The sequence below is a fragment of the Plectropomus leopardus genome, chromosome 14, assembly GCF_008729295.1.
Source record: "Plectropomus leopardus isolate mb chromosome 14, YSFRI_Pleo_2.0, whole genome shotgun sequence".
NCBI classification, from domain to species: Eukaryota; Metazoa; Chordata; class Actinopteri; order Perciformes; family Serranidae; genus Plectropomus; species Plectropomus leopardus.
In genome coordinates this window covers 20,086,364-20,102,592 of record NC_056476.1, presented here as the reverse complement: position 1 = coordinate 20,102,592, position 16,229 = coordinate 20,086,364, and the positions used below count along the sequence as shown (strand labels likewise).

Here is a 16,229-nt window from a genome sequence, read left to right as displayed (position 1 = left end):
GGACATCATCATGTGCTCCTTAAATTTCAAAGGTCCTCATGACTAATATAGGTCTCTCCTTTCTGTCTCCTTTCTCATTCCAGTTAAAGTGGAAGTGTAAAAAAGATGACGGCACAAATGGAGGCTACTCTCAGGACATTCTTTTCGGACTTCTACAAAAGGTACACGTCCTTAAAAACATGATTTCACACTGTTACAAGACTAATGATTTATACAGCAGAGTGGTATGCAGTTGGCTACAATTGGCAACCTCAATGCTGCCACTCAATCCTTCAAACTGCGTCTTTAAAGGGGGGCTATGCCAATTTTCAGCATTCATACATGCTAGTCCTATGGTCTTTACAGTCCAAAAATATTATGAAACATGGAGAGCTCTCTCCCAAATTCAAAAGTAAGAGTACTGAAACTCAAATTTGTTGGCATTAAGTCTGGAGGTATTCCATAGACAATGAATAGAGTGCTCCAGGGTTATTTCCTGTAGGCTAACGCAGAAGTTAGCGTGGTTCCCTCATCAAAAAGCCTATGGGATTTTTCCATTAGATTTTAGGTTAATGCAGAAAATAAGCTCTGTGACAAACAAATGTTTATGATAATTAAAAGTTTCGTTCAACAATGTAACCTTCACAAATGAACACCACTTTTATGATTTTAAGGCCTAAATGCAATCATTAGAAATAAAAGCTAATGTTAGGCTATAAACAAACCACATTATGGCCGAATGACTTAATGTCACCACCACAGCAAGGCTGTAAAGCCGTACTCGGCGTGATGATGTTCTGTAGTCTCATTTAGCAACTTGTGTGGTATTTGCTGGTGTATTTAATGTTGTAGAGCAAAATGTGAAAGTCCCTTACTGTTGTTTAAACCACAGACCTTAATTCAGGCATCTAATACAAAACCCTTTAAAAAACTAATTGACCCTGAGACACGGGAACAGGGAGTGCTAAAATGCTAAATCATTTTCAGGTTTGAGACTCATTCCTGGAGCATCCTATTGGTAAAGATGCTCTAGATGACACTTAGAGCAGCCAGGGGAATGTTCTGAGAACACTACAATAGAAAAAAAAGCTTATCTGGATATAAAAAAAAGAAATTGAACACTCTGTGGGTCTATGAAATCAGGCCTCCATTCATTGACTGTGGAGCAGTTACACACTTATACCCTATGACATCACAAATTTGAGACTTACTTCTCTGGTTTCTGGCTTTGAGAGAGAGTAGCTGAAGTAAAAGAATTTTGATTAAACCAGTTTAGGCCACAGAAATAACATATTGGAATTTTTCTTTGGGTGGTGTTCCCCTTTAACTTGGCTTGTCTTTAGGTCGCTGTCTTTTCACATAACAGAGTAACAGTGGGGCATGATTTTGGGTTGAGGAATGTACTAAAATGTTCCTTGAGGCTACCGAGGTAGCTTTCCCTTCAATATGTCTGTATTAGGACATTGCAGGCAATGTTGTAAATTAACGAGCAGGACTGCTTTACAGGAATTTTGCATCGATGTGATGATTTAATAAGTGAGGTATTTAATTGACTGGATTAACCAGAAACAGACATTTCCATCTAAGTCTTTAATCAATTTGTTGTTTCATAATGAAATCATTTCAACATATGAGGATATATAGTGCTATTACTAAAATTGCATATATTGTATAACGATAGAACCCTGTTTATCCTTGCCATCCCAAAATAGAGCTTCACTGTAACAGACTTGCCTGCAGAGTCCAGCCATATTTGAGGTCTGGATGACATCAGCGTTGTAGATTGTTTTATTCTTCCCCTTAAACAAGGCCCATTAAGTTTTGTTGCAGTGAAAGTGCTGAGGGCAATGTTGTAGTGCCCTTTTAAAGCCATGCACGCCATTGTTTGTGGCCCTCTTACCAGGTGATTAAGCAGTGCCAAGGGAGGCATCAGGAAATGTGCTCTTCTCATGCAACCCAGTACCACTTTATGCCCTGATCCGTCACAAGGGCTTTGGTGGGGCATAGGTTGGCCTGAAATGAGGATAGGGCAAGTGTCACTGACGTCAAGCCACCCGCAAAAAGGCGTATGAATTTCTCCTCTGCACGAACTCAATCAATATGCCTCCAGGCAGGAGAGCTGTGTTGTAATACAGACTGTGGAAAAAAAGTGTTGATCCTTTTTAAAAATTCCTCAGCAAGGGGAATACATTTTTAGGAAACGATTTTGTTTGAGATGGCAAGCTCCGATGAGTGACAGTTAATGGTTTGGGCAAGTTGAAATAGCCACCGCTGTGTGGGAAAGTATGGTATGTGTATACTTGTGCATGCGTACGTGTGCGGACTTGCGTACTTTGGCCGCCTAAAATAATACATCTTCTTTTAAGGAGGGAAAAAATATGTTAAGATATTTATATTCTCTGAAACAGAGGCCTTTTGAGAGTCTCCTTTGTCACTGTTGGCTTGCTCCAGAGTGTCCTTCGTAGACTTTAGCATTCCTGGACTTCCTGTTCCCAGAAAGCTACATTTTCACAGGATGAGGTTCTCTGAGGCCACGTCCATCCTTTTCTTTGCTCCCAAGCCCCTGCTTTAGGCGGGGAGAGGTTACAGTGTGGGTAGTATGTGTAGATAAACTGTGGTAAGCTTCCCTCCATCTTAGTAGTGCCTAGATATTCCTTTTCTGTGGCAAAACTCTTTAAATTGATGATTATATGTCATTTGGCAGAGTATCAGCGGCTGTTGCTCAAACTTCAGGCTGTACTTCTGAATTTTCCGCCACCTGTGCCGTCAACAGCACAAACAAAGAGTATACAGCTGATCAAGAGTTACCTGCCCCTCTTTTTTTTCTCTCAAACTCTCCGCAAAATTTGATCAAGTAGTAAAAAGTGCAGTGCTCATCAAATATAAATCAAGACTATGTCACTGCATCGCCTGTTTCTTTCCTAAATCCAGATCCAGAAACACATTTAAATACCATGTTTGGCTGTAATAGTGAGAGTTTGTGAACTGGAATTGGGCGCCACACAGTGAAAATGGAGGCCGAATAAACGGAGATCAAATGGCAAAACTAAGCAGCGCTGATCAAATATAAAGTATGATTCTGTTCCTGTGTTTCTCAGCTCAGAAACATGTTTAAGCTTACCGTTAAAGTGTAATATGAGATCGCTGTCGTTGTTTCACATGGACCAGTCTACAGTACATCACCCATCTGGTAAGGCGTGATGCATTCTGGTAGTTGTAGGTTTTCCACCTCTTGAGCAAAAGTGTCCCTTTTTGTTTTCTCTGGTCACGATTTGAAAAGTATTTGCCTTTTTTACAGCAGAGATGGCCTAGTTTTATGTGAGGATTCTCTTTATATCAGTGAAATACTTCATTAATGACAAAAGGCCTCAGTTGTACATACAAACCTAGAGGAATAAAAAAAAAAACAAAAAACTTTGCTCTGCTAATGGCTGTCTTCAATAGTGATCCGGTTTTTGTCTCCCCTGCTAAGATGTGTTTCTATCCTTCCTTTTCCCTCAGACAGAGATCAGAGAATATCAGAAAAGTTCTTTGCCCTGCTCCCCCTTTTGGCCAACATTTTGTCCCTGTTCTGATTTGTGGCAGAGTTGGATGACAGCCACATCTAATTTCAGCTTTCATGCCAAAAAAATATTGTTTATCAAATGTTGTCATTTCAAAAGGAGTAGCTAAAACAATCCAGTATTGCATCTTGTCTCTTTTAGGAAGCCACAGAGGTCTCACTTTTGTACATGATGTTCTCTGCAGTATTACTGGCTCAGTCCCAAACATACGAACCCTATCATTAGAGATTAGCTTTAATAACCAAACACATATTGAATCCTAACTTTTATTCCAGGAGTCTGTTATAGTCACCCGTGTTTTCAGTTCTTCAGTCTGCATATGCTTTGTGTTTTCATGGTTATGTTTTGCGCTGTGAAAGGAAATACTAATTTGAATGTTCTGCATCTCTCCTCTTCCTCAACTTTTCTTTTATTCTCCCGTTTCTTACCTCCAGTATGGGGACGTCTTGAATGTGATTGTATCGGGGAAGAAGAGAGGAAGCGCTGTGGTCGAATTTGCAACTGTGAGAGCAGCTGTAAGTACCTAACTCTGCCCGGGCCAGTGTCCTCAAAATCTTTGCCACAGCAGACATTTGCATGCAACCACATTTGTTTACCACTCACTTGCCTCGAAGTCTCAGGTCACCTGCTGAGTTTGATTATTACCAATAATGACACCTGTCATACGCTCACCAGCCTCAGGAAGAGTTTCGGCAACCTAAACCAATGTTTTAGTTATTCTTTAGTGTAGAGATCTCTGAGCTGATGGGAACCACTGGACGGAAGGGCTCGAGCCGCTTCATTGTTCCACACTGTCTGGATCCTCAGGCCCTTTGTCGTGATGGTGTACTTTGTTTTGTTGTGGTTTCTTCACCACAACGTGTGGTTTTCCTCCGGAGAAAATGTCTGCCAGTCTACAGGGATCTGGGCACAGGTTCTGCGGTCTCTGCCTGCCCATCTCCAGCTCCCAGCTCTTGCTCTGGGAGTTGGCCCAGTTACAATCCACCTTTGTCCTTGTCTACATGTGTTTCTCATATTTATATAATACCCAGGTGTAAGATAAATACAACACATTTTACAGCTTTCAGGAAAAAGAGAATGTTTTTTGTTGTTCTAATAAAATATTGGTAGAGAAATCATTAAAAGATCCACTCACAGAGTATTTTGTGTTTTTAGGAGCTGGCAGTTAAAAATGAGAGTGGCCTGAGTGAAAACCCCTTGAAGATTTCGTGGCTCGAAGGACAGCCTGAGGTTAAATCCCCAGCATCTCAACCTGGCCTGTTCATGTCTTCACAGGTACCACTATAACCCAAAAATGCATTTTTGTAATTCCCTCCCTCTCTCATAAAGCAGCTCTATGTTACAGAATCTTCCCACGTACACAGCTTCCAACACAAATACTGTTGCCTAAACACGGTCCCACAAAGAGAAGTATGTAAACCTTCTGAGGTTTTATTTTCGTATCAGTGGTGCAGATATTACCCCAGTGCATGCACTCCCCCCGTCTGGTCGAGAACAATGTGTTTGGTTAAATGGGCCTCGGTTTATTTGCTTTGGAGTGGCGAGGCGCTGGCCCGACACTGGCCCAGGCCCCTGGTCGGCCACTCATTAACAAGCCTGACCTGGAAGACCCCAGGAATGCTGCACTTCGCATGGCAGGAGGAGCAGCATGCGATAATGGTAGCTTGGCATGTGAGACTGGCTAAATGCCCCGCATTGGTGCCAACTTACCCTGTGTCTCTATATTGCTATTGCTGATATTGAAAATTCTATGTTTTTCACTATTGAGATTTGAGGAATGTGGACAGTGTTGGAAAGTACATTTACTCAAGTACTGTACTTAAGTATGAATTTAAGGTACTTGTACTTTGCTTGAGTGTTTTCTTTTCATGCTACTTTATACTTTTACTCCGCTACATTTCAGAAGAAACATTGTACTTTTTACTACAGTACACTTTATGGGACAGCTTTAGTTACTTAACAGATTACAATTTTTGCATAAAACATAAGAAGGGTTTATAAATTAATATATTTTGTCATAAATTAATTTACCAAACAATTCATACAAGTGCAGCTGCAACAGGCAGTTGATTAATCAATCAGTGGATTTAAAGAAAATGAAATAGTAAATATTTGAATAAGCATTTAAGTCTTTTTCTATTTTTTTTAATATAATTTGGAGTTTTGGGGTGGGTTTTTTTCTTTTTTTGTTGCCTACTTAGTAATTGTGAATTCGGGGACGTTTTTTTGAATTATTTTTTAATAAATTTTAGTTTTGGTTGTTTCTTCTATATTTTAAAGAAAAAAAAGATTTTAAGTTTTTTTGATACAGGTTTTTTTAAGGTTTGTCTGCATTGGGTACTTTTACTTTTAATACTTTCAGTATATATATAACAATACTTACTCTATTTAAGTACGATTTTCAATGCAAGACCTTTACTTGTAACAGAGTATTTTGATAGTTTGTATAATACTTTTACTTGAGTAAGGGGTCTAAATACTTCTTTCACCACTGAATGTGGATTTACTTTCTGCAGGCCAAATATTTGCTTCACAAAACCAAAATGTTTTTTGAGAAAGACCATTTCAAAACATATTTCCCCTTCGATGGGTTGCCTCTTGCGATTTGGAAATCACAGTAGTACTGCAGTCTTTTTTGCACATCTAATATTTTGTCTTTCACTACCAGCCCACATGTAGACACCAAAGGCACATTAACTCTCTTCCTGTCCAGGGATAATCTCATTTCAGCTGTATCCTCTGAGAATCTACAAGGTTGTTCTTTCTTGTCATTAGATTAGCATGAAGTAATGTCTTTTAGCCCCACTGTGTCCGTTTTACTTCCCTCATGTTGTGATCTTCACCTGTGAGGGATTGCAGATCAGTAGACTCTCTGCGTCTACTTATCCATGTCTCTAGAGCTGCTGCTGAACTGGGTTTCAACCCAGTGCGATGTCTGTGACCCCCCTTGTCAAGGCTAGCATGTGAGACTCAGCCTGCACACTGGGACTTGTCATGCTAATCTCTTTAAATATTATTATGGTAACCCGGTTTGCTTTACAGATATCCAAAGCTGATTGCTTCATCTTTTCGCTATCTTTGTCCTGCACCCGAGAATAAAAACATCACTATGGCCAGTCAGTTTTCGCATAAGCCCTCAGCATGAATACCTCGCACTAAAAAGGCCCCACATGACATAATGGACGAACTAGTGTAGATATTAGTAATGTTATTCCACATCTGGCCTTGGGGTCAGATGGACATGGGGGGCATTTGAGAAAGAGAGATGGAGGTAATAAGAAGCTAGAGCTTTGGAGGTCCTTCTCCCCAGACTCAATCTGAAATATTAAAATCAGATTCCTCTGCTGTCGTCTACACCTCCTCTCCCCCCGCCGCCGCCGCCGCAACCCCACACCAGCCAGCTGCAATCACATAGGAGCAGCTTGGGTGAGGACTTGCTTCTTTAACCTCATCAATCCAAACATAGTGCTCAGAGAGTCAGGGTCTCACTACAGGGAGCTCAGAGACACAGACGTATGACTTCAGCCTCAGCTTCAGTTCCAGCTCTGCTGCGCTTACTAAATGAATCTGGGGCCAGTGTTAAGGCCTAATGCAGAGAGGGGGCCACAAATCCCCCTTGAAGACCCCCCTCGGGGTCTGCAGACCTTGAACATTACTAACTATACCATGATGTGTTAGATTTTCACTGCTCTCACAGAGAGACACTGAGGAGACCTGTTTCACTGTTGGCTCTGTTTTTGTTCCGCTTGTCCAGAAAGCAGATATGACATGATTTATAACAGCTCTGTGTCACCTAGTTTTACTCACCATGGATATTAAACATTTCAAAATAGGGAAGGATCACATCTTCCACACTGTGTGGATTGCTCCCCCTGCTCCTGACTTAATTCAGACCCCTCTTTTGGGAAATGATCTAGTTTCATCTCCAAACTGTTCTTTGTTGTGTCTTTACCATTTGACATAATAAACTGACATAGTGAGAGATTATGAAATTGGCATTTTGATTAACCCTTTAAAACCTGCAGCGAGATCACTTATTTTATGCTTCTCTGAGATGGCTTTCACAAGTATTAAAACTTTTGAACGCAGAGCACACTGATGTCTTTCAAAACATGGGAAAAAAGGCAATTAGCAGCTTGGTAAGAAATGTTCTAAAAATTCCATGAAAGTAGTAGATGTAGGATTTTTTTTTTAAAGAGAGGAAAGGTGAAGTGTCCTTCTATTTCTTTAATTAAATTTTTTTTTTATTTTAATTTTTGGGTGATTTCTTCTTTTGTTGGGTTAACGAAAGGGTTAAAAATTGCTTAAGTAATTCTCATTATCACACATCACTCATCATTTCTTTTAGCATTCGATCGTATACTGTACAGTTGCAAATCTCAATGAATTCTGAATGGGGCCTGACTGAACTTAAAGTAAAGATAATAAACAGTTGTTTATTATGGTCTGTGTGCTAACAGAAACAGCGCAGGCCTCGAATACTGTACATTTAAGTGCAGTGTTTCATGCAAGCTGTAAATGGCTGTTGCATCATGTGCGGCCGGTTTCACAGAGTCATGTCTAATGATTTATATCTCTCCTTCCAGACTGTCTCGGATATGGATTCACTATCTAACCATTTGCTTTGTCTCTGCTTGACATAATGTTAATGTCTCCGGAGATGTGATGCCATCATTAATCACTCTGCCCTGAGTTTGTGGTTTATTGCGTAGTTTAGCACACCATACTATTTAACATGAATCTATCGTAAAGGATTTGAATTTGAGCTTCTTACGCCTGCTTCTTCCATCTAGAGCTGGAGAGCCATCGCAGGCTTGTCACGACACAAACCAGATGCAGCAGATCAGCTATTCTGGGATTGTTTTTCCAGCCCGCCGGTTTGCTAGTGCTCAAAAAGTGCACTCTCACCTAAAATAGCCCCTGAATCTGGAAGAGATGCGCTGTATGTGGCAGTGCTGTTGGCACATTTAACCCTGGCATGACCTCCTCTGAGAGTGGAGATAGAAGGCAGACCAGCAGGCTTATGTACTTTGCAAAGATAAGACCCAAAAGGAGTTAATAATATTTTTTTTATTGGTTAGTACCTGATGTTAATATTGTGTACTAAGCAGGTTTGAATGGATATTGTAGAAGAGACAGGCAGTATACCTCATAATATATGAGGTGGGAGTTTTTGGTGATACATCATAAATGTACAATGGGACCCAGAAGGAACAGAAAACCACACAGTTTATACAAACACTGGTTTTGGGTAGCATGAAATATATAGACATGTTTTTGAATTTTCCCATTAGACAGGGAACGAATTGCCTGGTGTGATTATGGTGTGGTCAGAATTTCATAATTATTGTGTTACGCCCCAAAGACGCCCAGTTCATCATGCGTATCATGATAGGGGGTAACTGTTGTGGACTGGCACGGATCTCACGATCTACAGTTCGATAATACGTTCTGACATGATACAGACAGTGTAAACAATATCAGTTTCACAAAAATCCCCCTTTTGTGTGTGAAACTGTGCAGCATATTTAAGTAGCATCAGGTTGTGCTGGGAGATGCAATTACACTAGACGGACACATCTCTTATTTGCCAACACAATATTTTTAGCTTTTTAGTTAGTACCTGACAAAATAAATAACTTGTAAGAGCTACTCTTTAGTGAGATGACAGGGTTTCTTGGTATTCTGTATGACAGCGAGTTTAGATTTTTGGAGCGAGAGAAGTGGTACCAGATGTGATTGGGATACTTCACAGCTCGGCCAGTTTGTGCTGCGCAGACAAGATAATTTGTCCTCAATTACAGGCCCTTTCTTCTCACATCAGTCATGCGGCTGAACACTTGTTGAGCGCAAGTTTGTGTGATTCTTCACTCCGAGAGCTCTTGTGTTAATGACAGAGTTATAGCGGGAAGACTTTTTCCAGAAAAAGCAGACAGGAAATGTTATTTTTTGAATGTTACAAAGAATAAGTGTGGGTTTTCATAAAACGTTTCAGTGGCTTTCTTGGTCAAGTATAGCTGGGGTGGATGAAATAGCAAGATTTGTTATTTTTCTTTTTCTTTTTAATTTTTTTATTTAATTATTTCTTTTTTGTATGTTTTTGGGCTGTCTGTCTGTCCACCTGTTTTGTATGTATGTACAAATGTTCTGTATGTTCTTGTGAGTGCAATATCTCCCTTGAGGGAATTTATTTCAAATTTGGCACAAATGTACACTTGGATTCAACAGTGAACTGACTAGATTTTAGTGTTCAAAGGTCAAGGTCGCTGTGACCCCGTCCGTCGCTTTGTCTTGAACACGATATCTCTAGACCTTGAGGGAATTCAGTTAAGTTTGGCACAAACATTCACGTGGACTCGAGGATAAACTGATTAGAATTTGTTTGTCAAAGGTCAAGGTCATTGTGACCTTGCATCCATTTCGTTAATGTGATATCTTAAGAAGGCTTTCAGGGAATTTCCGAATTTAACTTAAAATTTAACTTAAGAATTCATACCTTAGTCATGACAAAATTTCACACAAATGCCTAGTTTTTATATTGTTTTTATAGGTTTATTTTTTTTTTACTCTCACTTAGTAATGTGATAATTTGTTTTCAAAGTGTCTGTCTGACATTGCACAGTTCTTCTTTCATTTGCTAACAAATGAGGCTTTGATTGTTTGTTCATTGTTGCAGACGCGGAAACACTATCCAAAGTAAAGTCTGTGTGACTGAATAGCTCTTTCTCTTGCTTATCTGCAAAAAGTATAGAAAAGTCTTGACAAATTGCAGGCACACCCTGGTTAGCTATTGAATGTCACCTCCTTTATGACACAGGTGTGCCTCAGAGTGGGGCAAGCCGAGCAACTCAGCAGCCGCCTCAAAGTCCACTTCACCGTAATACAGTATTTGCGACTTCACACGTATTCCTGCTTGACATGCCTGTCTAATTTAGGCTTGTGTGTTTCTCCACCTTGAAATAATGTTGTGCTGCATGTTGTGGTGGATAATCCAAGGCTATAATTTTTCTAGAAACTGTTAAGCAAGGCTTGTTGCCTCTACAGTGGCTTCTGACAGTTGAAAAGCCAAATAAATGTCTGTCTGTCAGAGTGTGTAAACAATCTCATACGAGCTCTCTTAAAATGTTGACACGAGCACTTCTATCCACAAAACCACCAATCTTGGAGTATGAAAGATATTTTTCTTTACTTCCCCAAAATACATAACAGTACATTTTTCAATGCAAAAAAAAAAAAAAAAGTTTCACAATGTGTTATTGTCATAACAAACACAAGACAAATGGTCAGTGATATCCACTAAAATGAGAGATGGCAGAGTAGATATACAGTGCAGACGTACCCACAAACATTGCTGTTTCTGTTTGGACATACATAGAATTCTAAATCTATTGCTAGACGTGGGACACTTGTGGTTCGTATATTTTGCAGCATGAGCCGTGGGGAACTTAGGAATTCGACTTGTTCTGGGTTTGCCCCACAGCCTTTCCTGGGAACCCCCCACAAAGGCACAGACTGAGGCTCTGTCCCGTCTCCAGACCTGAGAAAAGTGGACCCAAATTGTCTGCACAAATCTCAGTTTACTGATGCGTGCTTACATATGCATACAGCACACGCGTTTTCCTCCTGTGTGCCAGTGTATGCAAGATTTTCTCATACTGGGGGTCTGTTTGGTCAGAAGGTAGTGTTTAAACCCTCATCAGGGCTTTTGCTGCAGTAATGAATGTCTCTGGTCCTCCTCCCTCGCCACCCCCTGCATATGTGGAAGTATCACGTTACCCTTTACCACTTTTCCTCTCGTGCGCCACTCACCAGAGCATCGCACTCTTGATTTGCAGCTAAGAAAACAGCCTGCTCCTGCCTCTTTTTTTTTTTTATCTGAGGTCTTGGACCTGTGGCCTGGCTTGGTCTGCAGCCCAACCTGCCATCACTGGCTGGGTTTTATTGGAAGCAGAGCTAAGTGTTTGTTTTCACTGCATTGTTGGGAATGAGAGATGGGGGGTACCTTGGTCTACCTTTCGCGTGGGGCCTCTGAGATGCGTGCGGACCAAAAATTGCCCTCTGCACACAATAGATTGGCAAGCCCGCCAAGACATCACAGCTCGAGGACCTTGGATTCCAGCCGCAGCTTTTCTTTTCTTAAACACAACACTCTTAAGTCTTAACAGCCGTCTTCAGCACTGTGCAGTGTGGTTTTGGGGCATTACAATAGCAAAGTAAGAAAGTAAAAGAAGGTGGAAATGTCCAGCTCAGAGTTTGACATCCAACAGAGTTCAATTATTAACTTCAACATTGCATTCAACTCTGCAAGGGGTGATTTTAAGGAAAATATTAACTTTGTGTTGTCTTTTTTTTAGTTAAACCTTTCAAACGAAATGTTTATCTTTAACAAATGCTGTGAACCACAGTGTGTTATAAATACAATATTTGGTGCGCTAAAAAAAGTAAGCTCCTTATTCTAGAAAGGTGCTGTAATATCAGATATAAAATGTCACATGCTTTACAGAAATCATTAAAAAAAATGCAGAACTTTTTTATCCTGTATCAGTTTTATTCTGTGTAGTAGTCCATTAAAACCTAGGTGAGGCAAGCTTTCACCGAAGGTTGTTTGTCTGTACTTGGCACCTAGAGATCATAAAATCAGATATCTCCAGATTTATTCCAGCAATAACCATCGCTTTAGGGTAGTGGTTTGTCCATTCTATCAGGAGTGTGTTCCCAAAAAGGGTGTGAAATCTGATCTTTTCTTCAAACTCCAAACTTTTAGTGGCTAATATGTTGTCTAATCGTGGTGTTTTTCCATCACCTGGAGAACATCATCCAGGATTGAAGGGCCCAGGTCGAGGCTGAATGAAAAACCACTCTCCTCCTCTTTATGCTGTCCAGCAGTTTTATCACAGGTGTCTGTGGAGTCTTCATCCTTGTCTGAACTCAGGCTGCCTCGTCCAAGGCTGCGAGCCATATTGGGAGTGACATTATTCCCTCTTTGGTACCCACCCTCCTTTTCCATCTCTGCTTCCCCTTCCTCACTATCCAGCAGCGGCATAGAGCTGCATTTCTTTCTTTTCTGGGATGTGTTGTGCATGTGGCCTGCACGCCAGTCGGGGCTCTCTGAGCCCTCGGCATCATCCAGGTTCAGCCGAGGGGGCTTTGGCGGTGGAGAGCAAGCCAGGAAGAGATTCTGCTCGCTCTGGGAGCTTTGAAGAAGCAGACCGTGGCCCATCTTTAAGAAGGACAGGTCTCCAAAGCTGTCTCTCTGGGCATCGTTGCCAATATGTGAGATGTGGCGGAAATCAGCCAGTGGTAGGCTGATCATGTTGACAGACAGCACCTCCCTGCGCTTGGAATTCCTGCCGGGCCAACGACCAGAGGATGGCTTTCTGTACAATGATGTTCTCAGTGGCATCTTGGCAGATCTGGCTCAGATAGACCAAAATGCTTTTATTTATGCTTGTTATATATCCTTAGTCTTTATATCCTTTTGTATTTCCTCCTTTTTCAACGGTGGATCCTTAGCAAGTGGTGACAGTTATGAGCGTAATTCCATCTGCATCAAAACACGAGAAAAGAGAAATTATAATTGTACAAACTCACATCTAATACCAAGTTTCTAATACTACATCATATATCTGTTTGATAATCCAGGATCCCCTCACACCATGCTAGAATATGAAGCATGCCTGTGCTTGTCCTTGTAATTGAGCACCAGATGTAAGTACTGGACTGAAACAGTTGGCTTGATGCAAATCGGGAGCCATTGTTTTGAGGTTGCACCTGCTCCACTCGATTTTGATTTAATGAAATTCAGTATTATTTGGCAGCAGAGGGATGTTCCAACAATGCTTTGAAGCTTTCATTTCTAAATATTTACTTTTCCGATCCCTGTGTTTTTCTCATAAAAGCAGGTGTGGTCCGTGGCCTCTCTTCCAAGGGAAGTTTGTCAACCTACTTAAGACTTCCAGTAAAGAAAGATTCAGAAAATTCAGATTCCCTAATGGTAATTGTTGTCCTGCATGTAAGTGAAACATATATCTTCACATTTTGTTTTGGGGGGAAATGAGGTTTTACCGTAACTTCTGTCAGAAATCATGATAACTTCACTTTTGAACATATGTTTCCGATTTTGAGAAAAATACAAATAGCTGGTATGCAGTCAGTTTATTTTGCTGTAGTGTTAGAGTTATGCAGTGGGACTCCTAATAAAATGAGATATTTTTAGTCCATCGATAACATCATGCTGTGGGCATTTCAAAATATGATATCTGTTTTTGTAATGTAGTTTCATATTATAAAAGTTTCACATCCACCAACGAAACTTAAGAGAAGACATTCATGGTCAAAGTGAATCAAAATAACACACAAAAAAGTAATTTTGCGTTTCGTGACCTGTAATCATTTTATTGAGTAAAGCAGAACTTAGTTCATCAACACTGGCATGTCGATTAGATAATCTGCTCAGTGTCTGTGATTTTACGGTCTTCCAAACAGCTTTGCCCACATTAGACCTGTGTTCGTGACTTGAAACACTCACTCTGTAAATTTGTAAGCCACTACAGCAAACAGGTTTTGTTGGCCTGTAAAGGTTTTATCGGCACTTTAGTAGCAGCGGGAGATTGGAGAGTGCGGACACAACAGCATTCCTTTCCAAACATGTCAGTTTGGCCAAGGAGGAGTCTTAGAATTTCAGCCATGAGTATCATGTCCAGGAAACACTTCATGGCCAAGTAGAAAATTAAAGAAGCCCATTAAAACAGATTGGCCAAGAAACAATTTTTAAATTATCCTCCTCAACGCTGCCATAAGTGATTCACCTTTGAGACAGATCAGGAATTCGTCTGACGAAATGGATTCAAAAGAAACTGATTTGAAGGTTTTTCCTTTCATGCAGTTATTTGTCACGTATGATAAATAACAATAGAATAGACAAAGATCGATTAGTTCTTACCTGGCTTTCTGAGCAAATACAGGACATTTCAATCCAACGCATGCACACACGCCTCTGTCAGGGAACTAGGCAGCGTCTACCTGCACACTCTGACAAACTCTTCCTTGACATGATGGGACTTGTTCAGCGGTTACAGAGAAGATTGCGCAGCCTTGAGACAGAGAGAGACAGAGTCGGGGACTTTTATCCAGTGACACAACCAATCAACTTTTACATTAAACTATAGCATTTAACTGCCAAGAGAGTGTCTCTTACCTTTGTCTATCCTGCTGCTTAGGGGAGTGTTTTCAGTCCTTGGACATTTGATCCTTTCTTTTTCTTTTTCTAAACCCGTCCCAGAGTAAACTCCCTCTTGCTTTGCAGAGCCCTCCAGGTGTTTTAGCGGTGAAAGTCTTCTTTGCATAAGAGATAAGCCAGGTGAGGTCAGAGTACAAGAGCTTCAAGGCATCCAGGTGAAGGCGTCTTTGTAATTTCTTTCTTAATACTTTTATTGGTTTATATTTTCAGTCATCCCTCTTTAGAATGGTTGCCAGCCGTCAGATGATATCATCCTGTAAGCGGTGTCAGTTAGCCTAGTAGTCACAAGTGTTAGTCCTGCTGGTTGGTTAGCTGCACCCATTACCTGCAGACAAGTGAGTGCAAAACAGGAAATGCTGATGTAATTCCTGTGATATCGAGAAATTTGAGAAACTAGGGTGCACAGCTGTGTGAGCAGCGTGTGAAAGAGTTTGAATAGGTTAGCAGCAGGTTGTGTTTGAGAGTGTGTGTGCTTGTGTCTAAAAGGAAGTCATAGTCAGTGAGCAAACAGGTCAGCCACTCAGAAGGGGGGGGGGGGGGGTTAACTGATCTCTAATCTCCGTGTCATTGTCCCTGTGCTCTGCTGATTTCCTGATTTCCTGCCTGCTGTTGGCATGTCCAAAGCCCCGGACTCAAGCCCACCCTACAGGCCCTTCTGCCTGACTGGAGGCGTATAGCCCATCTATGTAATCAAAGCACACGATCGCACGCAGACATGTATGTACAGGCACGCTGGGGTTGCACAAGAGAGAGATAACTTGTTGCATTTCCAATTCTCACGCCTCCAGCATGTTGTCTTTGCCTTTGGAATGCTATAGCAACACAGGAATGGAAATTGTGTCCGAGTAGCAATTTTTTTTTCTGCACTATGGAATTTGTTTGTGTTAAAAATGGCAGGGTACAAGCATTTTGTTGTGCTCTCACAGGCGGTAATTGTTAGTTGTGTTGATCATGCCCTTTTGGTTGTGTTATGGTTTGGAGAGATTCTTTTTTCCAAATATATAATCTTCTATAACCCATGTCCCTGTGTTTGAGAGTATATTAAAATCAACATGCCATCATGCTCGGATATCCCAACCAATGCTGTGTCCCCATTCAGATAGTACGAAATCAAACACCGCTGTTGATTGCAATATTTGACAGCTTCTTCTCCATCTTTTTTATAATGGAAAATTGCAACTGGATGGAGGATTACTGCAAGCATTTCACAGAGACTGTTGCCTGCCAAAATATCTGCCGGCTTGTTTGCTCGTTCGAGCAACTGCCACTGCTGACGCTTCCTTGGCTCTAATTTTCACAAGTTTGGTGGTATGTAGCTAAGATGGCGACCACTAACACCTCATCCTAACTGGACGCGATGCAAATAAGCAAACGTGAGAGCATCAGTTTGTTTCAGTATTTCCCCATGGAGATGTCCTAACCTGCTCCAGGCTAAGCGACATGTGGCT

General features: G+C 41.0%; 2 protein-coding genes across 3 annotated transcripts in view; one reads left to right on the top strand and one right to left on the bottom strand.

Annotated features, from left to right (window-relative positions):
• Positions 1 to 16,229, top strand: part of dnajc17 (DnaJ (Hsp40) homolog, subfamily C, member 17) — a 43,952-nt gene that overhangs the window by 16,995 nt on the left and 10,728 nt on the right. For both annotated transcript variants that reach the window (XM_042500967.1, XM_042500966.1), the window contains exons 8-10: positions 84 to 161; positions 3,977 to 4,057; positions 4,698 to 4,817. In XM_042500967.1, the coding sequence (XP_042356901.1) occupies positions 84 to 161; positions 3,977 to 4,057; positions 4,698 to 4,817 (279 nt within the window). The remainder of the gene's footprint in view (positions 1 to 83; positions 162 to 3,976; positions 4,058 to 4,697; positions 4,818 to 16,229) is intronic.
• LOC121953753 (cdc42 effector protein 3) lies at positions 10,132 to 15,227 on the bottom strand. Its single transcript, XM_042500968.1, has 3 exons — positions 14,740 to 15,227; positions 14,485 to 14,635; positions 10,132 to 13,086 (listed from the first exon to the last, which is right to left on the bottom strand). The coding sequence occupies exon 3, from the start codon at positions 12,943 to 12,945 to the stop codon at positions 12,322 to 12,324; it is 624 nt and encodes a 207-aa protein (XP_042356902.1). The 5' UTR covers positions 12,946 to 13,086; positions 14,485 to 14,635; positions 14,740 to 15,227; the 3' UTR covers positions 10,132 to 12,321.

Coding starts and splice junctions, on each gene's coding strand:
- LOC121953753 (XM_042500968.1), bottom strand. CDS start 12,945: ATGCCACTGAGAACATCATTGTACAGAAAGCCATCCTCTGGTCGTTGG.